General features: G+C 41.7%; 3 protein-coding genes and 1 long non-coding RNA gene across 5 annotated transcripts; 2 read left to right on the plus strand and 2 right to left on the minus strand.

Annotated features, from left to right (window-relative positions):
- Positions 1-1,109: 1,109 nt before the first annotated feature.
- LOC115684890 (probable LRR receptor-like serine/threonine-protein kinase IRK) lies at positions 1,110-5,480 on the minus strand. Its single transcript, XM_030609832.2, has 2 exons — positions 3,330-5,480; positions 1,110-2,816 (listed from the first exon to the last, which is right to left on the minus strand). The coding sequence occupies exons 1-2, from the start codon at positions 4,793-4,795 to the stop codon at positions 1,367-1,369; spliced, it is 2,916 nt and encodes a 971-aa protein (XP_030465692.1). The 5' UTR covers positions 4,796-5,480; the 3' UTR covers positions 1,110-1,366.
- Positions 5,481-13,252: 7,772 nt separating this feature from the next.
- LOC115684895 (two-component response regulator ARR17) lies at positions 13,253-16,840 on the plus strand. Its single transcript, XM_030609837.2, has 4 exons — positions 13,253-14,497; positions 15,945-16,030; positions 16,199-16,276; positions 16,407-16,840. Exons 1-4 carry the CDS (start codon positions 14,398-14,400, stop codon positions 16,572-16,574), a joined length of 432 nt encoding a protein of 143 aa, XP_030465697.1. The 5' UTR covers positions 13,253-14,397; the 3' UTR covers positions 16,575-16,840.
- Positions 16,841-16,924: 84 nt separating this feature from the next.
- On the minus strand, positions 16,925-17,762 carry LOC115684896 (uncharacterized). Its single transcript, XR_004006181.2, has 2 exons — positions 17,501-17,762; positions 16,925-17,353 (listed from the first exon to the last, which is right to left on the minus strand). It is a non-coding gene; the product is annotated as an uncharacterized LOC115684896 (long non-coding RNA).
- A 1,178-nt stretch (positions 17,763-18,940) lies between these two features.
- Positions 18,941-23,075, plus strand: LOC115684891 (glycerol-3-phosphate dehydrogenase [NAD(+)] 2, chloroplastic). Of its 2 annotated transcripts, none has more exons than XM_030609833.2 (9): positions 18,941-19,396; positions 20,089-20,225; positions 20,318-20,423; positions 20,600-20,801; positions 20,891-20,978; positions 21,294-21,441; positions 22,036-22,185; positions 22,335-22,484; positions 22,652-23,075. In XM_030609833.2, the coding sequence occupies exons 1-9, from the start codon at positions 19,025-19,027 to the stop codon at positions 22,664-22,666; spliced, it is 1,368 nt and encodes a 455-aa protein (XP_030465693.1). In that variant the 5' UTR covers positions 18,941-19,024; the 3' UTR covers positions 22,667-23,075. The 2 variants fall into 2 exon arrangements, with proteins under 2 accessions (XP_030465693.1, XP_056164188.1); XM_056308213.1 differs by lacking the exon at positions 18,941-19,396 and adding an exon at positions 19,795-19,997.
- Positions 23,076-24,018: the final 943 nt, after the last annotated feature.

Consider the following 24,018-nt stretch of genomic DNA (forward strand, 5'->3'; position numbering starts at 1 on the left):
TGGCAATGGAGAATGGACCAGTGTCAATTTGTGAAACAGGATAACAGGGAAAGCAAGAATTATTATATCAGAAACTGATAATTTTGAAGATCTAACTTATTGAAGGACTTTTACCTAGCTACAAGAAACTCGTGGACTCTTCAAATTTCTCGAGCACCTCTGGGTTGGAAGCAAGATGTGTCCTAAATAAGCAGATTATTAATATTAAGCTAAGCAGCAATAATTGTGCAGGATGGACAAGCAAAGTTTCTCTCTATGATTTAAGATTGATTTCTTTTGCATATCATAACAGCTAATGCATAATTGAAATCTTGGTGAGGCACATCATATCCACTACTCCAAATGAGTCAGATCCAAGCCAAAAGCTTCACTCGGTCTGCAATATGACCATCGCCTTTGCTAACCTAAATTCCAGATGTATATTAGAAATTATAGTGGTGCTCAACCCAAAAACAAGGGACAAAAAGGAGAGAAAAATGCATTTGGTGGTGTGACTAGGTTTCTATTCTATTCCGACAGCTATATGCATGAGACTGTGTGAGATTCTGTCCCCTCGCACTTTTCACTTTTATCATTTGTTTCTCTCTGGGTCATTAACCCATGCTTATTTTCCACAACCTTTCTCTGCTGTCGATGAGTCCTCAGTGGCCCATTTTCACTTTCCCACTATTTTATTCACCACTTACATTTCCTATACTTTGTTTACTTCGAAGTGGGTGCAAGAATCTTGAGACTACAAAATAGGCTCAGTTTTGACTTGTACAAACACGAATTTAATGCCTCCATCATTGATACAAGATTCTATTTTACAGCACAATGCGTACTATATTATTAGAAGCCAAGACATGCGTCTTTGGTCCATCGGACGGGCAGGCTCAGCACTAAAACCTAATTCAACTTCTTGCATTATTAATGTCTTGTTCGGTTTTCTGCTTACATTTTTGGCTTAGCAAATATAAGCTTCTATTGCAAGATATCCACCCATACATTCACCAGGGTTGGCAATGTAAACTTTGTATTTCTGATGGAGTCAAACAAAAGGCTCAGTTACCATTTAGCTCATTCATTACAAGAAGCAAAATCACCAGACAAAGATGAACACCCCGATAGATCAGTAACTTAAGAAACAATATCCATAGAGGGGATCCCAAATACGACCCCGGTGAAGAGGAATCCGGTACCGTAATTCAACATTGAGAAGAAACTAAAACCTTAATCAAGAACAAACATACAGCAATAGAAAAAGACATCAGAAGTCCCAAGAATCTAATTTTCTTCTCCCAATTAGACAAACAGTCCCGGATTCCGCTTCGCCGGCAAAGTAAATGTTCTCGCAATATTCTTTTTTTTGAAGTATCAGTTAAACTCATGAGGATTCATCTTGCCCTTCTGAAGGGCATCTGATCAGCTCCAATATGTTAACTACCTCTGCCATGTCCGGACGGTTTGATGGAACTTGCGACGTGCATATCAAACCCAGTTTCATCACCGGGATTGCCTCTTCCGACGGGAAGTTCCCTTGTAGCCTTCCATCAACACATTCCTCAACCCTACCTTCTTCGAGTGCCCCTCTCACCATATCACAAAGAACCACCACATCATCTTCCATGTACTCAACAGGCCTTTTTCCCGTGACAATTTCGAGAGCTAAAACCCCAAAACCATAAACATCACACTTCTCCGTTATTTTCACAGTTCTACAAGCAAACTCCGGTGCCATGTAACCAAGTGCACTCTGAATCTTGCTGCTTAAGACATAACGGTCCAGCATTGGCAAAAGTCTTGCTAGCCCAAAATCTGCCACCTTCGGCTCACCGGAACTCTCTATCAGAATGTTGCTCGATTTTATGTTATAGTGAATGATGTTCATTTGGTGCAAATGAGCCAAGCCTCTTGCCGTCCCGAGTATAATACTGAAGCGCTCATTCCATGAGAGTAAGTTCCCACCTGATCCTTCATGGAGATGTTTGTACAAATTCCCACCAGATACAAATTCGGATATCAGGAGTTGCAAAGATGGAGTCCAGTAGTAACCTTCAAGCGCCACGAGGTTAGAGTGCCTGATCTTTCCGAGCTTCTTCACTTCTCTTTCGAACTCGTCTTGCGATTTCACCAAGCTCGAGACAGTGAGCTTCTTAATGGCAACGGCTCGCCCATCTCGAAGCACGGTTCTATAGACAGCTCCAAACCCACCACGTCCAAGTTCACAATCCTTGCTGAGAAGGGCATGCGTCCCCGTGCTGAAGTCAGGGTCACCGGAGAACATGACAAGCTTCCCGGAATTGGCATCGGTAGTGGGCGACTGGCTGAAGTCATCCCCAGCAGATAATACGAGGGCCGCAGCAGATCGGGAGGTGGAAGCTCGGACACGAAGATTAAGGACAGTGATGGCAATAACACCAATAACAATCACTGCAGCAGCACCGATAGCAATGAGCGCGGATATACTGAGGATTATTCGTTTGTGACCTGGAGTTGGAGGTAAGGAATCAGAAGAGGAGTCGGAGGATGAGTTTGGGTTGAGGACAATGGGCTTTGGAAGGACAGCAGGGCATGACTTGTTCACAGCTGAACCACAAAGAGCCGGGTTACCAGACACAGAGAATGGTGATATTGTGTTGAAAAAGCCACCAAGAGGCAGTTCCCCTTGAAAATGGTTATTAGAAATGTTAAACAAGAGGAGGTGGGGGAGATTGGCTAGTTGCTTGGGTAGGGTTCCTGTAAAATTGTTAAATGACAGGTCCACCATCCGTAAGTCCACAAGTTTTGACAAGGAGGCAGGTATCAGACCATCTAGGTTGTTCCGTGATAGGATCCTGCACCATTTCAAACATAACTTACGATAATTCACCCGCATATTTCTAATAATCAAATCATAGGTAGATTTTCTGTTCGCGCTTGCGTCTATAGAAGCACAATGGTATTTTGCATTGAAAGCAATTAAAATCACGTATGCCAAGATTTAACAAAAGAAATGCACTGATCAAGAGAAGCTACAGTTACACCTTGCATATGGCCAAACACATGCAAGCGATGTAGTGGACACTATCAAGCTCACAATTACTCAGAACAAAGAAATCCCTAGTAACCGAAATAACTCTTATTCTCAAGTGGAAGGGTGGTCTAAGAGACTGATACTCTATAGTAGTCCAAAACTAATTACCTGAATTCGTTCATATGATTTTAATTTGGAGAATCAATTAAAGGAAAAGAAAGTCTGCATCTTTTAATGACAAAAGCTACAAAAAAATTGCTGGTCTCAGCCACCCATATCAGATTTAGTACATACAGAAATGAGAGTAAAGAGGCAGAGACAAAGGACAACTTACAGAGTCGTTAGAGCAGAACACTTCCCAATTGAATCCGGAACAATCCCCACGAGGTTATTCCTTCCAAGCCTCAGTTCTTTCAAAGAAGTGGCGTCACCAATTTCAGAAGGAATACCGCCGTTCAGCTCATTCGCAGTCAAATCAAGAACATCCAATGCCTTGAGTTTTCCGATGGTCAATGGAATAGAACCTATGAGGGAGTTATTTGACAAATTCAAGGACTGCAAGCCAGTGAGATCCCCAATGTCAGATGATATTTCACCTGAGAATGAATTAGAGGACAAGTCCAAGATTTGGAGCTTTTGGAGTGAGCCCTCTGCCGATGAAGAAACTGGACTCGCATATTTCGCAGTGACTTCTTTATGTAACAGTGAACTTTTCAACGACTTTGGCCCCAAAATCCAACTTGGAATACGTCCCGAATATGCATTGTTGCTTAAATCCAAAGATTGAAGATTCTCGCAACTGGACAGAGCCTCGGGAAGTGTCCCTGTAAATCCATTTCTTGAAAAATTTGCCACTTGCAGGGACTGCAAATTCCCCAATGAAATCGGAAGCTCCCCAGAAAGCCCATTACCGGAAAGATCCAATCTTTCAAGAGCTTCAATTTTTCCAATCCAATCTCCAACACCCCCTGTCAACAAATTCCCATGTAAATCCAGATAAGTACACAATGTAAGCTTCTGCAGTGTCTCCGGCATGCTCCCAGAAAGAGCATTTTCACTCAAATCAATCGACCTCAAAAGCAAACAGCTGCCTAAGCCATCTGGAATCAAACCAGAGAACCGATTCTTTCTCAAGCTGATACCTCTGAGATTGTTCATACCTGCAATGCCCTCCGGAATCCCACCCTCCAACAGGTTATCAGACAAATCCAGAGATCTAAGCCCACTCAAGGACCAAATATTGTCAGGCAAAACACCAGAAAGCATATTGGAAGAGAGATCAATCGATGCGAGCATTGAACAAGAACCTAAAGTTTCTGGTATCTTGCCAGAGAACTTATTGCTTGCCAAAGAAACTGACCTCAAAGACCCGCATTGCCCGAAAAATTCATTAGGAATAGTCCCTGAGAGACTGTTCTCACTCAAATCAAGGACTCTCAAGTTATCAAGCCTAGCGATGCTGGAGCTTATGCTGCCGGTAAGATTGTTCTTGGCCAACGATAATTTCCTCAGGAACTGCAACTGCAAAAGCCCACGGCCTAAGTGACCCGACAAAGAAAACCCATCAAGATTGAGCTCGACGACCCGATTGGATCTGGGGTTGCATTTGCAACCGACCCAATTGCAAGGGTTGTCATCATCTTCATCCCAAGATGCAAGCTTTCCTTTTGGATCTTGGACGTCAGCTTTGAAGACGATCAGCCCCAAAACGTCGTCATTCAGAGAAGGGTTCACTGATGCCACCAAAACCAGTTCTAAAGACAACACCAGTGAGCATAAAATTAGCAACATTCTCGTCATTTTCGGCACTTCCTGTTCTCGACTTGTGGCGATGAGAAAAACGCGAGAGCAACTACAGACCCCCCATCCCAAAGTTCGAGAACAAGCAAAATAAAAAGAAGCAAGCTGAAGCTCCCTCAGGTGCGGTTGCGAGTCAAGAAAGCGAGGTACCAAACTTTCGCCCCTCGCTAACCAAAGGAATTCAACAAAAGAAAAGAGATGACTACGGAAACGACAATGTAGAAGGAGGACGAGACGCTTGCATTAGCTGAGGGGAGGGGAAGGAAAGAAAAGGCTAAACTTTTTCAGGCGCTCAAAAGCTCGGAGCCGAAAACAGCAGAACTCTTCAGAGCAGAGAGCGAGGAGCTGCTCCGGAACGGTAGTTTCGCGCTTTCAGGCCAAAGGGTCGAAGAAAACACGAAGCGCCGAGTTTGAAACGACCGATACTGGGGTCACCTAACGCAGAGCGCATCGTCTCGTAAGACATTGTACGAGCAGAGACTCAACAAGACTCGCCCGAAGGCAACGAAGGATCCTTCGCCGGCGGCGGAGCTAGCTAGGGTTCCGGCGATGATCTTCCGGGCAAATGCGGTGATGCAGAGACAGAGGCACTGGGTAGTCTCAGCTCAGAGAGAGAGAGAGAGAGAGAGAGAGAGAGAGGCTCTTCTCTTTCTTGGTTGTCTGAAAGCGCTTTGTCCGGAGACGGTTCTCTCTCTCTCTCTTGCTTTTTAACGGCATAAAGATAAAGAAAGGGGGAGGGAAAAAACGAGAGCTTAGGGGCAGCAGGGGGGAGGACCAATTCCGCCAGGCGGGGCCCCCGCCCCGGGACACGTGTCGCCACGCGGGAGGGCTGCTGGCCTCCCACGTGGCGAGCCGGCGGTCGCTGTCGGGGTGCGAAGCTGTGTTGACGTGGACGCGGAGGTGGCGTCGTTTCTCTCGCGCCGCGCTGCGCTCGGACCGCGGGACCCCCGCGCAGCTTTTAGTTTTTTCTTCCTTTTTTTTTTGCAAAATGGCCCCCGAGGTCGCGCGTAATTGCGATCGGGGGGACACCGGACCGGGCCGCCTCGAAAGTTCCTCTTTTGGGGGGCGCGGACCATATTTCTCTTTTGACGCTTCTGATGTTGGCTTGCCCTTGAACGGATTATCGAGGAAAAGGTTAAAAGCATGGTACGTTGTGCGGGAAAATTAGACCCGCGCGTGACTTTCGTTTTCAATCCCATTGCTCTGCGAATCATCTTTTTATCTTCGGTCGTATTCTTGAAATTGAAGGTGACGACAAAAGGACTGCACGCACCGTTCAAAAAGCAATTTCTTTTGTACAAGATGACCGGGCAATTGTCTAAAGAGTCCCGTGCCTATTACACGGCGGTCAATTTAGTGCTGAATTTCGACCAAAAAAAAAATAAAAAATTTAGTGCTGAATTTTTCATTTGGTCAATTTAAATTTGAACCGCTTAACGATTCGCTAATGCAGTCCGTCCAAGGGATTTCGGCGGGAAATTGTTGGTGTGAACGTCGGCCGTCCTATATGACATGTCTGGCGCAATTTTTGCACTTTTTCTGAATATTTTCTTCTTCTTTTTTGTTTCCTTTTTGGTTTTTTTTTTTTTCTTATTTCTCTCCGCTAGCCATTGGGGCCTCGGCAATGGCCACCCGAGGTCGGAACACCCTCGTTGGCCACACGCGAGGGTTGCCCTTACCAAGGGTCCGGCAAGAAAGGAAAAAAAGGACAGAGAAAAAAAATATTTTTAGAAACTTCTTTTAAAAAATTGCAAAATTCGTCCACAATAGTGATTTTCTGCCAAAATTGATCAAATTGAATTAGTCAATCGTCAAAAGGTTTAGGACTAAATTTGCTAAATGAAAATATTTAGAACCGAATTGACCGCCGCACAATTGATTTAGAACTTCCTAGACAAATTTTCCCAAAATAACACGTGAAAATAATTTTGTGGTGGGAGAACCACACATTTTATTATATTTAATCAATTATTCAACAAGTGCCCCTGAGACACTCGTTAACAAGACTTCTTTCATATTTCGTTGAAGTTTGTATCATGGTGATAAATTTATTGAGCTACTTGTTAGAATTTGCCGGCAGAAGCGACTTGTCCATGTGATTAGGTATTACACGATCTAATTCAAAACAATAGGATTTTTAATGACTTAACAGGGTACGGTGCCGGCCAAAGCAAAAGATGACTAAGGTATAATGCAAGTGTACTTTAACAACTCTGATTAAACATAATTTGTCCGATAAGCTTCGAGGGTAATTGTAAAATTTTTATAATAAAAGGTACAAGTGAATAGATTCGACGGAATACCTACGAATCTTATAAATCGGTTGAGTCTATGCTTTTCAACACCTTACAAAACTCATTAAATAATCGAGCTCGTGTTTTTTTATCTATGCCAATGGCATTAACCCGGAGTAAGAATTTTCTCCGATTTCTTCAATTTATAGCGAGTTTTCTTCTTCTTTTATTTCTCTTTTGGTTGCGGGTGTATGAGAATTGATCTTAATTGTGGGTTTTTACCCAGGATAAAAGTTCTGATATACTGCCGCACCATTTAACAGAAGCATATCCAGCAATGGAACTATGTCAGCATTGATTATCCCCAACTTGTCTTAAAAGTTTCCTTTTGTGTTAAGATAGGAATTCCGAGCCAAAGCACTCACTTTGACTACAGAAGCATCAGGCAGGAGACGGATGTATCAAGCAAGAATCGAGATTTGAAGCTTTCACATCGTTCTTGGACGTGAGAAATTCTATATTTCATTAGATATAAGTACGAAAATATAGGCAGAAAAAACACAAACTTTCTAGAGTTACAGGAATAGGGGGAGCACAGGCAGCTAACTTGGGATGAAAGTGAAAGGGCAATGAAGGCCATAAAGGCTAGGTGGGTGGGTGGGTGGGGTGGTGCAATAATAAAGCAAAAGGTCTGACGAAGACTTGGGAGAGAGAAAGGAAGAAAGAGAGGGAGGTGTCCAGAACAGCAGTGAGAGAGACACCTCCATCTTTCACTTTCTGCTTCTGGATCTCTGTTCCAAAAACACACTTGTTAAAATCACTAAGACTGATAATTAAAGCATATCAGTACACTCTAAGAATTAGAATTTACCTGCTTCAGATAGAACTGCATGTCTATCCAAAATACAATCGATGGCCCTTTAACAAAGTACCCATTGGGAGACTTCTCCAGCACGTTCCTTCTCTTGGCCCTTGCTTCTTGAATTCCTACTGAATTGAACCTCACAAAAATTTGAAAAACCAAAAAGGAAAGCAAAAAGTAAGAAGAGGAGAAGGTGGAGGAGGATGATGGGCTCATTTGGTTCGGCTTTTAAAATGCTCATTTGGGGAATGTAAATACCTTTAGGTGAAAGGCACTTAAAAAAATACAAATGGCGTTTGGTAAAAAATTATTTTAAAGCCACATGCAATTGTATTTGATTATTTCTTTTTACAAATGGGCTTTGGGAGCTTTTTTTTTTATTATTTTTAAAAGTATCCTTCGCCGGCTCCGGCGAAGAGCTACGGCCACCGGCAAGCCAGATCTGGCGTCGGCGGCCGTCGCCTAGGGTCGCGCGAACCCGGGCGGCGACGGCCTGGGTCGAGCGACCCCAGGCGATCGTCGCTCGAGCTAGGCCGTCGTCGCCCGGGATCGCACGACCTCAGGCGACGGCCACCTGGGGTCGGGCGACCGTCCCAGCGCTGTCGCCTGGGTCGCGCGACCCCGGGCGGCGACGGCCTGGGTGGTCGCCCGACCCCAGGTGGTAGTCGCCGGGGTTGTGCGACCTCGCCGGCCCCTTGTCGGCGGCGCTGCCCCCTCGCCGACCGCCCTAACCGGCCACGCTTTGCTGAAGAAGATTTTTTTTTTTTTTTTTTTTTTGGGAACAGTCGGCATTCCAAACGCTACCAAATGAGCATTTGGAACTCCAATGCTGAACCGTTTGGTTCAGCATTTTGGGAATGCTCATTTAAGGCCAAATGAGCATTCCCAATGCTGAACCAAACGGGCCGATGTCCATTTGATTCAGCATTCCAAAAGAGCTTGAAAGCCTCCTTGGGGAAATGTTAAGGTGTTTGGCAAGTATTCCCAATGGTTTTATGCCGAAAACCAGCATTAGGAATGCTTAAAGCTGGACCGGACCAACTTTAGGCTTTCAGTATTTGGCAAATACCGAACCTAATTTTTTTCTTCCCAAACTACCCTCACTTATTCTTTAATATTCTGATTTTGCCCCTTGATGTTATTGTTCATCTTCTGTGCAAAAGGGCAGCCGACGATACCGGATCTGGACGGTGAGGGGCCGGTGAGGTTGCTCGACCCAGGTGACGGCCGCTTGGGTCGAGCGACCCTCGCCGGGGGTCGCCCGACCTCGGGCGACGGCCGCCGGTGCCAAATATGGCTCGACGGCGGTCACCCAATCTTGAGTGATGGTCATCAGAGCCAGATCTAGCTCGCCGGCAGCCATAGCCCTTCGCTAGCTCCGGCGAAAGGTAACCTTTTTTTTTAATAAAAAAAGATTTCAAAGCCTTTTGCAAAAAAAATAATCAAATATTATTTGAGACAAAATAGCTTCATAAATTTATTTTTATTAAATTCATTTATTTTTAACTAAAAGTACGTGTATTCCCTCGAGACTCGTTTTTATAAAGTTAAACCAAATGGCCCGGACCCGGAGTCCCTTTCCCTTCGTGGGTTCTCGGATGCTCCCAAAATTTCAAATTGAATGCAACCTGGCCTCTGTAACTTCACATTAAATGCAATGGCAGACAGGGGAGTTAAATCCTAGGGTACCCTCTGTCTGCCGTGCCTTGGTAATTAATGGGGCTAAGAATCTTTTCTGCTGTTCACTTGTGGTCAAAGAAGAAATTCTTGCGGTATTGCTTTACTAGTTGAGACCACGAATTGAGGACCACAAAAAGAAATAGAGTAAATTCGGTAGCACAATCGAGGACGGGATAATTATTTTACAAAAAAATCGTAAATTTAAAATATAAATATCAATTCAATCTCAAATATTTTTAACTTGACTAGTTTAATCCTAAACCTATCGCTAATTTATCAATTTTGGGCGATAATCACTGATGTGAATGTCGGATGTTCTACGTGATATGGCCGATGCTTTTTTTTTTTATAAATAATTCTACTTTTATTTTTTTTTCTTTTTTCTTTTCTTTTCTTTCTTTTTTTTTTCTTCCTTCGTCAACCTTTGGCAAGGTTGACGCTTGCCGGCCTCTATCGAGGTCGGCCCTTGCTTGTGGCCGGTTGTCGGCATTCGCTGTTAGTGATTCCCTGAGGCCTACCTATCCGCGGTGGAAAAAGGAAAACAAAGAAAAAAGAAATAAAGAAAAATGAAAATGAAAATTTTTGTAAAAAAACTAGAAATATTATTTAAAAAATGCGAAAAATGATTTACGTCAGTGTCGGTAATGTCACGTAGGACAATTGGCATCCATATCAGTGATTGCCGGCCAAGATTGGTAAGGAGGACTACATTGACAAGTCTTCAAAAAATTTAGCACTAAATTTACCAAATTGAAAAGTTTAGGACTAGCATATGTACAGTAGGTTTAGTACTTTGTTTGTAATTTTCTTATTGAGGGCTTTACATTGTTAGGGGAAGGTAAGGTGTATATATATATGCGCGCGTATGTATGTATAAATTTTTGAAAACAAAAATCACTAAGGATGGGAATATTTTATCAGCTATATTCATTTATGGCAAATTGAGCTTATTCATGAGAAAGCTTGTTCTTCCACAATAACTTTTCTCATTTCAAGGGTAAAACAAACTCATCGTTCATTCATTAAGCTTCCACATCATTTGATGAGCTACATTCGTTTTAGCTGAATACATCGATTCATAGTCAACGTTATGCTTATATTAGAAACCTTAACGTTTCAAACAAAAGTTGCTCCAAGAAATAATCAACCGTTCGCTCTGATCAGGGATTTTTATACAGCAAACCACACTTCTTGCTATCATTTAGAACAATTCTAGTAGACTATGTCCCGAGAAAATAACGTGCATTGTTTTCAAGTCAATGTAGCATTAATTAATTGTTTCGTTTGGCGGGAAAAGATCGATACGAGAAAAATGATCCATAGTGAAAATTGACAGTAAATCGTTTGGTAGTAAAATTTACCGGCTTTCACGTGAAAACCTTTGTTTTGTTCCCGGGTTAGAAGTGGTGATGAAATCGTTAATCAATACAAATAATCTTGTGGCTAAATGTGATAGCAACTTGTGCATGAGCAGGACACAACACTAGCTGATACTAGATATTCCCCCACCATCGTTTTGTAGACTTGTTGGTTCTTCACTTTTTGCTTTTCCTGTTTCTGTTTTTCTCTTATCCTCATTGCTTTGCTTTGCTCGGTGTTGACTTTTGATTTGATTTGCTGTTATTGATTTTCAAATGTACGTAGACAGATGGGGTAAATTTCTCGCCTTGATGATGCGAAACTTAGCTACCTTTCAACTCCATACCCTTTTCTAGTTTTCTCTTTGCCTTTCTTTATTTCGAATGTTGTAGATTTTGTCAAGTCTTGCGTGGTCCTTTTGTGGTGGGTCTGGCCCGATATTGTATGCTGTACTGCATTTCGGAGGGATGGTTCAGGTGAGGCCCGTGAGCTTCAGAGTCAAAGCAACATGTCGTGCTTGTCTTCTTGTGTTATTCTAAGAATCTCTCTCTCTCTCTCTCTCTCTCTCTCTCTCTCACTAGTCTCGGGGCGAATTTATCTACATTCTTTCGCACATTTTTGGTAGGAATGAAGAGGATGATGATGACGACTGTTGCTGGAGAAGGGAGATGCTGATGTCTTTGTCTTGCGAGTTTGGTGGTGCACATACATCTTCGTAGGTTCTCTCTTTCTTGACTTAGAACTCACTCGATCAGGGAGATAAAAGAAATCAAGAATGAATGAAAGCAGTGACGATAAGTAGTCTCCCCTCTCTCTCTCTCTCTCTCTCTCTCTCTCTCTCTTTCTCTTCCCACCATCAACGGAAGCTGTTCAACTTTGCATGATCAGCTACCCATCTGCGTGTACCCCAGAATTCCACATTCTCTCCGGATGTCATCAATCTGATTTTAATGATAATTAATCAAGGAACAGTAACAAAAAAAGGGGAAAAAAAAGGAAATGGGATCTCATGCAGAGAGATTTCTCGTGTTCCCATGCAGCGCAAGCGTGAAGGAACCGGAAGAGACAACAAGACGACAAGCGGATGCTGCTTCTTTTGTTTTAGTCTCGTTTGTACTTTAGCTTCTGTTTCTAATGGCGCTCCCTCCGTGTCGAACTTCCCCCTTTTCTTGATGCTTTTCTTCTTTGTCAAACGAAGGCCATCATCTTCCACGTCGCAGCAGCTGGCAACCATATTTGACCATAGACAAGACAAACTTATAAACGTCAATTTCAACGGCCCATATACAACCAGTGGAAAATAAAATTCACCCAGTTCGCATTAGGACTTAGATAGTAAGTTCGTAATTTCACGAGACATTCTCAGTCACGTCATTCGTAAATCTTGATATCCCATGTGAAACGATAAAGCAGTACGTTCACAAATTGACTTCATCCATCATTCATTTGGATCTGATGCAGCAAGACCATGTTCTTCTTGGGCCTACCCAGAAAGCGCGATGCTGCGAAGCTTGGAGGACGAATTCTGGGTTTGAATTGGGCTCAGGCCCAAAATCAATACACGAGAGCCCATTTAGAAAGGCCCAAGTCCAGAGCAAGACGGATGGCTCAAAGATGGTATTAAATTGCCCATAATTGCCACAACCATCCACCTTCAGAACACCCCCACGAGACCAGAATCTTATGAAGATCGCATAGCATTAAATGCAATGAATTTAGTGTCGCCTCACATCCATTAATGCACGTTCGGCTTGTCGTCCTGTATGTTTTGGTACAGATTCGCGCCTTCTCAGACTATCCATCAATGGCTTATTGGTACCGTGTGGAGATTCTTGGTGTGTGCAACCGATCTGCAAAATCATCTTTGCCTTTTTCTTGAAAGGTAAATAATCACCTTTTCGCTGCATAAGCGATCTTGGTAAAATCAAACCGAAGATGATGCCGCGCTTTTTTAAGCAGATGGGTACTACTTAAGCTACCTCGGATACACGATGCTACAAATTCTTCAAAGAAGCTAATTCAAATCAGAGACGCGCCAATCCAGTTGGATGAGGCGTTTACGAAATAAACACATGTGAATTGTATCAATTTTAGCAATTAATAGGATTTGTGCCCGGTAAAGCGAAAGCACGAGATGTTTGGCATGAGATTCTTATCGGAGGGGGATATTTGACTGTTCCGGTTTTCAATTTGCTCAATTCCCAATATGACCAAGTTTGACCGAATCAAGAGTGTGGAATCGATCCGAGAAATAGAAATTCGGACGAAAGATGGCATGGCATCGCTAAAATCCATTTCTTACACCAACTCACACGAGAACAGAGCAGAAGATCTCTTTCCATTTCCCAAAATACATGTCGTATTCTAGAGAGAAAGAAGCCATCTTGAAGTTAGAGAAGATCTCCGTATCCGATTCCTCGAGTCACGTCAAAGATCTTTCGGGCCAAAAAGACAGTTCGGAGCTGCTGAACCAAACCTCGGATTTGTAATATAGCAGTTCGATGGTGCTCGAGCCCCGATGCTACTCAGCGCATCGTATCCGCATCAGCATATGAGCTTCGGCAGGAGGAGAGAGATCTGCGCGGTTAGCAAAAATTCCAGTAGGCGACTGATGAATCCTACACGTAACGAAGTGTTGGTTTTCGTAGCACCATAACGTATGGAATTTCGCAACTGGTTCACTGTTCCACACGGAAAACATGCCGAGCCACCGTGATCTTCCTTTTCTTGCTGTTCTTAACATGCTTCAGCCAAATGATATCGTGCGCAGAATCGTTTCTTTAATTTCTAAAATGAAGGGTGTGCGTAGTTGTGGTGGTTCCGTGACAAGAGAATAACTTTTGATTTGGAGAAAAGAAAATGAAAGAAGGTGGGTGGTCCTAAAAACCACACACACAGCAGCGGCTGCAGCCAGCAGCAGCAGCCGCAGCAGAGCATCAGCTCAAGTGAGGATCTTTGCCCAGACAGCAAGCACAAATGCCACGCTGATTCTGATTCTCTCTCTCTCTAGATCTCTAGAGAGAGACAGAGAGAGAGAGAGAGAGAGAGTGAGGACATGATATGGTGAGGATGGAAGAAAGAGAGAGGACTGAATCAAATCAAGATACAGCCCCCAAAAGGATCACGATATATCGGTGACTTCCTTCATTCATCTTCATTCATATCAAACCCTCTCTCTCTGTCTCTCCCTGTTTATAAATACCGAGGAGTAACTAATGACAGTATCCTCATACAAATCCTGTGAGCAATGTTCTTGTGTGCTGTTCACGTCCCCTCCTCCTTCCCCACTCATCATTTATTGCCATTCTTGGTCAGAGGAAAACCTTCATTGGATCTCTTGCATTTATTGTTCCCCGCAAACCCCACTCCTTTAATACCTCCCCTCATTCCTTCTTAATCTTTCATCTTCTCCCCTGTTTTTTGTGTTTCCCTTTGAAACTTCTTCTCTGTCTTCTTCGTCTTCTTCAATGGCGGACTATGGAGACGAACCCCACGTCTTGGCCGTGGACGACAACCTCGTCGACCGTAAGATGATCGAGGCCTTGCTCAAGAACTCATCCTGCAAAGGTACTGCCTTTTTCAGTCGTTTTATAAAATGCATTTTCTTTGACTTATCCTCGTTTCATCAGATACTGTTCTAGTATAAGAAAAAAATGCCGCTTCTTTTCCAGTCTTGCATTTTATGGGGACTTGCATTTCTTCATATCCCCTCACGCATCATTATCTATGATTTCATGAATGGATTTCACAACTTTTCTTGAATCTGTAATGGCTGTCCTTATTTTGAGAATGGTCTTCTTTAGCAGTAACACCTCCTTTGTTAAACTTGCAAAATCAGAGAAATGGTCATTTTTTATAGTCTGGAGATTGGCCTCTGTTCGCTGGAGTTTAGCACCTAAGTTTCAATAATGGACAACAGGCTTGATAAGAATATGCGGTCAGTTCCAACATTCGAAGTATTCAGCTACAAAATTAATAACTAACTTGTCAAAGATAAAGAATATGGAGTCAGTAAATTTCGCGTAAATTAATAGAATCCCTCTTATTAAGAACATCTGCAAAAACTTCGTCAAACTTTTTTAATTCTTTAAATATCAAGTGAGATGTTTTACTTTTATTGACTTTTCTGCATTGTTTTGGTTTTATATCACAAGGGGTGGATATCTTAATTGAATTTGAAGGACCCTCACTTTTGAAAATCCCACGGTACGCAGTTAATGAGTTGAAAGTGACAATATTTAAAAGGTTTATCCTTGCGAAGGGCATGAACGTGAAAAATCCAACGTACAACAGAACAGAACAATTATGTGATAGTCCTTGCTAAAGCTTTGTTCATGCAACCCAAAACTTCCAAGAGCATTGATGATTGACGAGTACTTTTACAGCTCCTCCACCTACCCAGATTTTATTCGAGACAGAGAATCTTTACTTACTTCATAACATGCAAGTACATTGTAAAACTGAAACCATAGAATTCAAAAGATCCCATTTATTAGTAGGTCCTAGGGGGTGATCTTCTTTATTCTTTTACCGTCGGCTCTTCGCATTTACTGCCGCTGTAAGTATTCAACCTAGACTAACAAATGCACTCACTTCCTTGGAAGATTGACACTTTGACAGGACATTGAAGTCTGAAAGATAATACTTGTAGCTTAACCTCTTTGAATTTGGTATCCACGAATAGCTCATATCGTGCATGGCTTTTGGCATCTCCTTTTCACAGTGACAATGTACATAACCCTATGGGCCGATATATTAGAAATATAAGGAATTCTGTATCCTGTAGATAAATCGTATGATGATAACTGATAAGTTGATTATGTAAGGTTATGACAATATGGCGAGCAGCCACAGTGAATCTGATGGCTTTGAAAAGTGGCAGTGCAAGTGCATTTAGATAGACTTAAACTTAAGATTCAATTGATCTTTGATCCTTGGCCAATGTATGTTAGTTAAGCCATTGTGCATGCTGAAGAAGCTACCTTGGTTGCTAATGGTTTATGAATTGGTGCAGTGACAACTGCAGAAAATGGGATGAGAGCCTTGGAATATCTGGGTATAAGAGATGATCAGCCTGGCGAATCTTCAGCCTCTGCAACTGTAAGTAGCTCGTTTTGTTGGTCATGAAAGAAAAACAGTGCCGCTAAGGAGGCGGAAATAATTATGCGAGTTACTGGTGCACGTAGTTGTGCAGAATAACGAAAGGAAATTTAACAGTATTATCAATATGTTTGTCATCTGATAGTTCTTGATTATGATCTGCTGCAGACTTCAAAGGTCAATCTGATAATTACAGATTATTGCATGCCAGGAATGACAGGGTTTGAGTTGCTGAAAAAAGTCAAGGTATATTCGCTCACTCATCAGATTAGGATAAAGATTGTTTTTAAGTAAATTTCACTTAAATTTCTTATTCATGTTCTGTTCGATATCATAGTAGGTTGACTAACTAACATTTATAAATTCTACCTAGCAGGGATCTTCTATCTTGAAGGAAGTTCCTGTTGTGATCGTGTCGTCTGAGAATGTTCCAACTCGGATTAACAAGTGTTTGGCCGAAGGAGCTCAGATGTTCATGCTCAAGCCTCTCAAAGCGTCAGATGTAAAGAAACTCAGGTGTCATCTAATGAATTGCAGAACCTAGACATACGGGGGAAATTTCTTTGACCTTGTTTTGTGAGTAAGATTAGGGAAGAGAAAAATCTAACCCAAACCAAGATGTAAGCTCCTTGCATACCAAACAGACCTTACGGAGTCAAATTTGATGCACCTGGTGTGTTTTGATCTTGTACTTCTCTGGAAAGTCATCCTCTATGTTAGATAGTTCCTTTTGAATGATAGTTTTTGTCAGGATTTTAAGGAGAAGCGGTGTATTGTGTAAATTTTTGGGAAATTAAATTCACTTTTGTCCTTCAATCTGTTTTGTTTGGAGAAAGAATTGGAAATTAAATTTCTGAAAATAGTCAAATTAAGCCAAAATAAAAAAAGTAGAAGTAATAAAAATATTCGTTCTTCAACAATAAAAGCAGAGGATGATGAATTTGACACAATCTGTCCAAAAAACTTTTTCCCTTTTGTCTTCTTTTGTGATTGAGAGGGGACGACAGACTTACAAATAAAGAACCAAGAAACATCAGAAGTTCCATCCCAAGTCTAGGAGAATTGGAAAAGATCATCAGTAAAAGTGCCTGTGATGGCGATGGTGATGGTGCCTTCTCTCATCCCATCCAAAGCACTGAATCATTGGATAACAAGTGACAAATAGACATCTCCCAAATCCCCTAGCCACAGAGGAAACAGCAAGACAAGGGCAACAACAACATGCCCTGGCTTTGCCTTTGCCACCACCTTGTGGGCTCTTCTTGCTGGAGCCATGCTTGCGGTGGTGGTGATTCTTGCCCTTCCTTTTCGTCACCATATTACCTGCAAGAAAGCAAGACCCAGAAAGAACCAATCAATACCTGAACAACCCAGATGCTCAAAATCGAATCTTGAACTCATTCACAGAGAGAGAGAGAGAGAGAGAGAGAGAGAGAGAGAGCGGCTTCCAGATGATTGACAGGACTCTACCTTGTATTTTTCTGGGAATGAAGTTTTTTCAGCTGAAAACACAATGGCATCAAGCTCATAAAAGGAGAAAATTGTCGAAAATCGAATACAATGAGTTTTGGTGGGTGTCGATGGATGATGGATGGAAGAAAGAATAATCTATCAAAGGGACGGACATTTTCTGATGGATGAAGCAACAGTGAGAGCAAAGTTTGGCCTTTTGGCCCTCTGGAACAACCAGTACACCTCGACAGCGCGTGGCCATTATATAATGTATAGTATTTTTTTTGTCAACTTTACTTGTTAAGCTCGTGATCCAAACTAAGATAACAGTTGAAAGAGCAAGGGATGTGATATTATTCGACTTCCCAGAGAAATGGAGAAAGTCTTAAGGATAAAATATTACCTTTTCAAGTCATTCTCAAGCTGCATATTGCCTAAGCCCGGCAAAACCAATTGACATCCTCTTTTTGCTTTTGCCAACACCGACAGTAATGTTAAAAATCATCACACGTTGCCGGAAATTCGAGGTCCTCTTTTTTTGGTTCAATAGATCTCGCAAGTCAATTTACTTATCACTCCGATCCCACACTTCATAAATTTAACATGTAAGTACTCTACAAATTCTAAATTCTTGGCCCATCTTATTGTATATTACTGTCCTCCTCGTCTCCCAATAAATTCGCTCACATCTCGATCTAACTATGCGGCCTTGATCTCCCATTAGGCCAATAGGACCGAGCATTTCGGTAGTGGGGGCACGTACTAATTTGCTTTGTCGAGCAACATATGACAGTCTTTGTAAATAATAGGGTTAATACCATAAAAAACCTCAAACTGGTACACCTATGACAATTTTACCTCGAATTAATTTTTTGATCACCAAAAACCCCAAACTGATACACTTGTGATAATTTTATCTCGAACTAATTTTTTGACCTCCAAAAACTCTAAACTGATATACTTGTGACAATTTTATCCCGAACTAATTTTTTAACCACTAAAAACCCCAAACTGGTACATGTGTGACAAATTTACCCTCCGTTAGTGTCCGTTAAATTGGATTAATATCAGGAAAAATCACAAATTGGTAAACTTGTGACAAACAGAGGGTAAAATCCCAAACTGGTACATCCGTCAACTTCTACGTGTCATCAAATTTAGCAATTTGACAGTAAAATTTAACGGAAACTAACGGAGGATGAATTTGTCACAAGTATACCAGTGTGAGGTGTTTGGTGGTCAAAAAAATAGTTCGGGGTAAAATTATCATAGGTGTATCAATTTAAAATTTTTGGTGATAAAAAAATTAGTTCGGGATAAAATTATCACATGTATATCATCAGTTTAGGGCTTTTCATGGTATTAACTATAGCTGTGCAATCTCGACTGCCCGAGATATTTGTGAATAAACCAAACGAAAGCGGGAACTTCGTCTCACCACCACACCAAGCAAGGCAAGCGCCAGTATTGGATAAACCTAAAAGGTGCACTGCGAGGATCGATCCTCGTATCTCTCTCTCTCTCTCTGCGTGTGTGCAATGCATGGCGGCGTTACTGGAGCCAGCCTTCTTGAACGGCTTGTACGCAACCTCGAACCCGTCTGCATCCTTCAGAGTCCGGCGCACGCCCCTGAAACGGCACTCGAGACCCATCATCATACTCCAACCTCGCCCTCCCCCTCATCCCATCTCCACTTCCACCTCCTGTTCTTGCTCTTCCGGGAGCACTTCGCCGCCACTGTCACCGGCGGAAGACGACGGCGGCCCTCAATCCTCGGCTTCTGAGACTAATGCTCCGGCCGACCGCGCGAGAGATAGGAGAAAAGCGGTCCGAGTCGCGTGGGAGAAGTTGGTCCGGTGGTCCAGGTCCTGGCGGTCCAAGGCCAAGACCGATGTTCTTGAACGTACAGACAAGGTTATTTTCTGCAGCAAGATCTCACTTACGGTAACTGGTGGGGCATTTGGAGTGTTGGGTTTGTCTTGGTTAATCGAATCTTGATTTTTGTCTGCGGTTTCTCAATTTTCCTGTGTGGAGGTATTGCGTTTTTGTTTTCAATTGTTCACTTCTAAGAAGTTTCTGAATTGGAATGGATGTTGGTTCTTTCTTTTACTTGGTCACTGTACAGACGTGGAATTGGACTGTACTGTGCTCCTTTCACAAATGAGCAATGGCGTTCTTGAACTCTCTGGGATTGTCTTTTAGTTCTTTTGTGCTTTTTTTCAATTTCCTGGATATGTTGCTGCTTGGGGATTATCACCATACTTCGCCGCCCTTTAAAATATCTCCTTTCAATTTGGAATCTGATTATGGTACTCCTTTTTACTTCCCGCTTGGAGATCTCTGGTTTCAAGCAGGATTCTCTTACCAGGCCTCTGAATTCAAAATGAATCAGCTTAAGTTGGACTCATACTTCCATTCTTGATTGAGCTCAAAATCTATTCAAAAGTGGCACTTGTCTGTTGATTTGTTCTACTCATTTTCAAGTCTGTGGAAGAAGAGTTCATTGCATATCAATGTAAACGCACCTAGTTTGTTATAAACATGTGAAGATGACAGTTGAATTCCTTTACCATTTCTGAATGTTATCATCATCTGTTGGCTTTTAGGTTGTGGTGCTTGGAGGTGGGTCCTTTGGTACTGCAATGGCTGCCCATATTGCGAGCAGAAAGGCTCAAATGGAAGTTCAGATGCTTGTAAGGGATCCGGTTGTTTGCCGTTCTATCAATGACAATCATTGTAATCAGTAAGTTTTCTGCTGCTTTGGTGCCCATAACTTCCACGGTGCATAATTTCTTTCTTTGTTCACTCTGCTTCACTGATGTTATTTATGTCCAGCAAGTATTTTCCAGATCACAAGCTCCCAAAAAATGTAGTTGCTACTACTGATGCGCAAACGGCTTTGCTTAAGGCGGACTATTGCCTTCATGCAGTACCTGTGCAGGTACTTTCGTTTAATCTGACTATTACTCATCCATGCTAGTTCGTAAGCTGTTCTTACCGACATGGTGTCTCATCTGTGCAATTTTCTGTGAAGAAGCTTAGGTGGCAATCTCCAATTTTTGCAATTGAATTACCTATTAAAGTTAACAGATCAATTCTTGTTTTTTGCATAAGCAGTTCAGCTCAGCTTTCCTTGAGGGCATTGCAAGTTATGTGGATCCAGCCTTGCCGTTTATATCCCTGAGCAAAGGGTTGGAACTCAACACATTGAGGATGATGTCTCAAATTATTCCTCAAGCATTGAGAAATCCCCGACAACCTTTCATTGCACTGTCGGGACCTTCTTTTGCTTTGGAATTGATGAATAAATTACCAACAGGTATTTGTATTTGCTGGATTGTCATAATCACCAATATCAGTGAGCATAATGCTGCCTGTGAGATTTTGACCTTTTCTAGTTGTTTGCAGCAATGGTGGTGGCAACTAAGGACAAAAAACTAGCAAATGCGGCTCAGCAGCTCCTTGCTTCTAGTTACCTTAGAATTAATACATCAAGGTATGCAGTCTCTGCTCGTCATAGGGTCAGTAAAGTACGACTCTGAGGCTTATTTTTTTTCTTTGATTTTATTGTACTTATCCAAATTGTGCTTATTCGTTTTGCATAGCAGAATGAAGTCCGTGATCCTTGTCTTCTATTTTTCATGTCCTTTGTTTGTTGGCTGTCGATCTATTCAGTTTTGTGAATGTTTATACTGCCATTGACCTCTCTTGTCACCCGACCACTTGATATACAATATGCTTGGCTAAAGGAACTATGGTTTCTGTGCATGTGAACTGATGAGTTCAGTTTGTAACCTCTGATGGCTCCCAGTGATGTTACAGGGGTGGAAATCGCAGGTGCTTTGAAGAATGTTCTAGCAATAGCAGCAGGAATTGTGGACGGGATGCATCTTGGTAATAATTCAATGGCAGCTCTAGTTGCCCAAGGTTGTTCTGAGATAAGATGGTTGGCGACGAAGGTTATCTTTACAAATCATTTTTCTAATGCAGATTTCTGTGCATTTGTGCTATTTGTCATGCTTAATAGCAGTAGCTCTAGAAACTTGAAAATCATAAACTAGAAGTTCCATTAGACAGTGTCGGCCACTCGGAGTGCTGCATTTTAGCTTGGTAGAACTTATATAAGGCAACCTATTGAGATATTTTGCGATGCCCATGATACATATAGTTAATGATTCATGTGGAATATAAATATGTTTTTGTTTATTAGTGTAAAAAGTATGCTCATAGCAGAGACATCGCTTTCACTGGCTCTTGATGGATGATGTTTAGATATTATTATTCAGTGCACTGAACTTTAGATGATCAATTAGGAGGGTAGGAACAAGAAATCTGACTGCTTAATTCTTTTAAAAGTAGTCCCATGTACTGGAACCGCTCATTTTCTATTCAACTGTTCAAACCCCATACTCTCTCTCTACACACACACACCCCTACCTGTTAGAAGGGCTCATGTTATTTGTGGCAAATACACCTAATCTTTTCATTGTCATCCTTGTTTCTGGTTTTGGGTGGTTGTCTCTCACTGATCTTCCTCTATTTAATTCACTCAGATGGGTGCAAAGCCAGCCACCATTACTGGTCTGTCGGGAACTGGGGATATAATGCTGACATGCTTTGTGAATCTTTCAAGAAATAGAACGGTTGGAGTGCGTCTAGGATCGGGTGAGAAGCTTGACGATATACTTGGCTCTATGAATCAGGTGCTTGACAAACTTTCTAAGACAATGATATTTTATTGGTGATTTCTCCTGTAATGAGATTGATTATCAGGATTTTCCTTATAACTTCTTTCTCTCTGTGTGAGTACTGTGATTTTCACCACTTTTGCTTTTATTGTTTGTATGCGCAGGTGGCTGAAGGCGTCTCAACAGCCGGAGCTGTGATTGCCTTGGCCCAGAAATACAATGTTAAAATGCCTGTTTTGACGGCAGTTGCTCGTATTATTGACAACGAGCTAACCCCAAAGAAAGCTGTATACGAGCTTATGAATCTTCCGCAGGTGTTTTCTCGAAATCAGTACACAAATGATTTAATTACATAAATGGCCTGCTTGTGACATTTTGTCTGAATTTGGTGACTCTGCGACTGTTCTGGTCCGATAATATTCATGCAAATACTATGTAGGCCTGTCTTTGACGTTAACGATCCAAATTGTGATTCTTATAGGTCGAAGAAGTATAAAGGTGTCCGCGCTCTCAAGTTAATGAAATGGCTCCAGGAAGATACAATACCTTGCTTGCTCCTCGAAATTTTCGGCATAGGATTCTTTTTTTGCCAATTCGTCGGTATAGGATGTCACCACAGACTTGAAATTCTTTTTGCTTCTAAATTCTGATAGGTAAATTCTTTTGCTAATTGTGGATCACATGACAATTTTTCAAGCTAAATACATGTATAGGAGGACAAATGCTGACAATACAGCGATATTCAGTTACTCCTTTGCACATTAAGATTCTAGGTTTTTTTATTTGCTCAATTGCGAGGCCATAGTTTTCCCAACTGTTAGCATTATTGGAACCACATAACTCCTGGAGAAGTATGAATTTGTCAATTATGCAGGCAAGTATTAAAACTCCTGTTATATTAAGAATGCTCAGTATGCTTTGGTTCTACACATATCTGCTCAACTCAATCTCCTGCATTCAACCGCGCGTTTGCTTCTACGTTCATGACTTTTGACTGTTGTTTTTCCTTTTTGGCCATAAAGTTGACTGGTTCAAAACATTATTCTGATATAGTGCATGGTTTAACAACCTATGTGAATACCATTCATAATAACTTTTTAAACAGAAATCACTGTTGATATGGCCAACAATACGTGCACAGTTAGGTAGATAGGTACAAGTCTGTTTTTCGGCTTTGAACTGTTGAACTTGGCCAATGGTCAGAATTCTTCTATGTAGTTGTGTTGAAATAATTGCAGATTATTTAGTATCTGTCTTACCGACTCAACTAATAATTTCCATCTATCGGCATTCTAGTGTCCGGAACTTGCATTCGAAATCAGGAAGTAAAATCAACCAGAAGTTCTTGATCAAAGAATAAGTTGATAACGAGAGATCAAATTCAGCGGTCATGGCCCGTTGAGTGGGGTTAAAAGCCGTACACAAGGCGTTCAACCTTGGCTGAATATCTTCCCCATGGACCTTTGAGAATAGCTACTGGAAGCTTACTACAAATTCTCTATTTGAATTCAAACTCATCAGTCTGAAACATAAAATAGTCAAAGGGGAGTATATTGGGGATTAAATAACCACGCCGATACAAGAAGCACGTTAAGCAAATTATTCGATTTATTGACTTCAAACATGCGTAAAGAGGCAATGAACAAGATCCTTGTTACTCCTCACTCATCTATTGATCTAATCTTCATGGAAGTCTTAAGTTAACCCAATGAACTAGTTTGTCACTAGCTGTTTAATAATTCATTAGTCGGATCTTCTCCTTCGTTAATTCAAGTACAAAGTGATAAATCATAATAGACACTAACGTCGGAATGGAAATTAAGGTATACGGGTCAAATGGGAATATTA

This window comes from Syzygium oleosum, unplaced genomic scaffold (assembly GCF_021117445.2).
Source record: "Syzygium oleosum isolate NSW1041296 unplaced genomic scaffold, Sole_v2.1 Sole_v2.02, whole genome shotgun sequence".
In the NCBI taxonomy this organism is placed as follows: Eukaryota; Viridiplantae; Streptophyta; class Magnoliopsida; order Myrtales; family Myrtaceae; genus Syzygium; species Syzygium oleosum.

Coding starts and splice junctions, on each gene's coding strand:
- LOC115684890 (XM_030609832.2), bottom strand. CDS start 4,795: ATGACGAGAATGTTGCTAATTTTATGCTCACTGGTGTTGTCTTTAGAA. Junction 2,817..3,329: donor TGTTCTGCTCTAACGACTCT/GTAAGTTGTCCT, acceptor GAAATGGTGCAG/GATCCTATCACGGAACAACC.
- LOC115684895 (XM_030609837.2), top strand. CDS start 14,398: ATGGCGGACTATGGAGACGAACCCCACGTCTTGGCCGTGGACGACAAC. Junction 16,031..16,198: donor AATCTTCAGCCTCTGCAACT/GTAAGTAGCTCG, acceptor GATCTGCTGCAG/ACTTCAAAGGTCAATCTGAT. Junction 16,277..16,406: donor AGTTGCTGAAAAAAGTCAAG/GTATATTCGCTC, acceptor TCTACCTAGCAG/GGATCTTCTATCTTGAAGGA.
- LOC115684891 (XM_030609833.2), top strand. CDS start 19,025: ATGGCGGCGTTACTGGAGCCAGCCTTCTTGAACGGCTTGTACGCAACC. Junction 20,424..20,599: donor TTCATGCAGTACCTGTGCAG/GTACTTTCGTTT, acceptor TTGCATAAGCAG/TTCAGCTCAGCTTTCCTTGA. Junction 22,186..22,334: donor TACTTGGCTCTATGAATCAG/GTGCTTGACAAA, acceptor TTGTATGCGCAG/GTGGCTGAAGGCGTCTCAAC.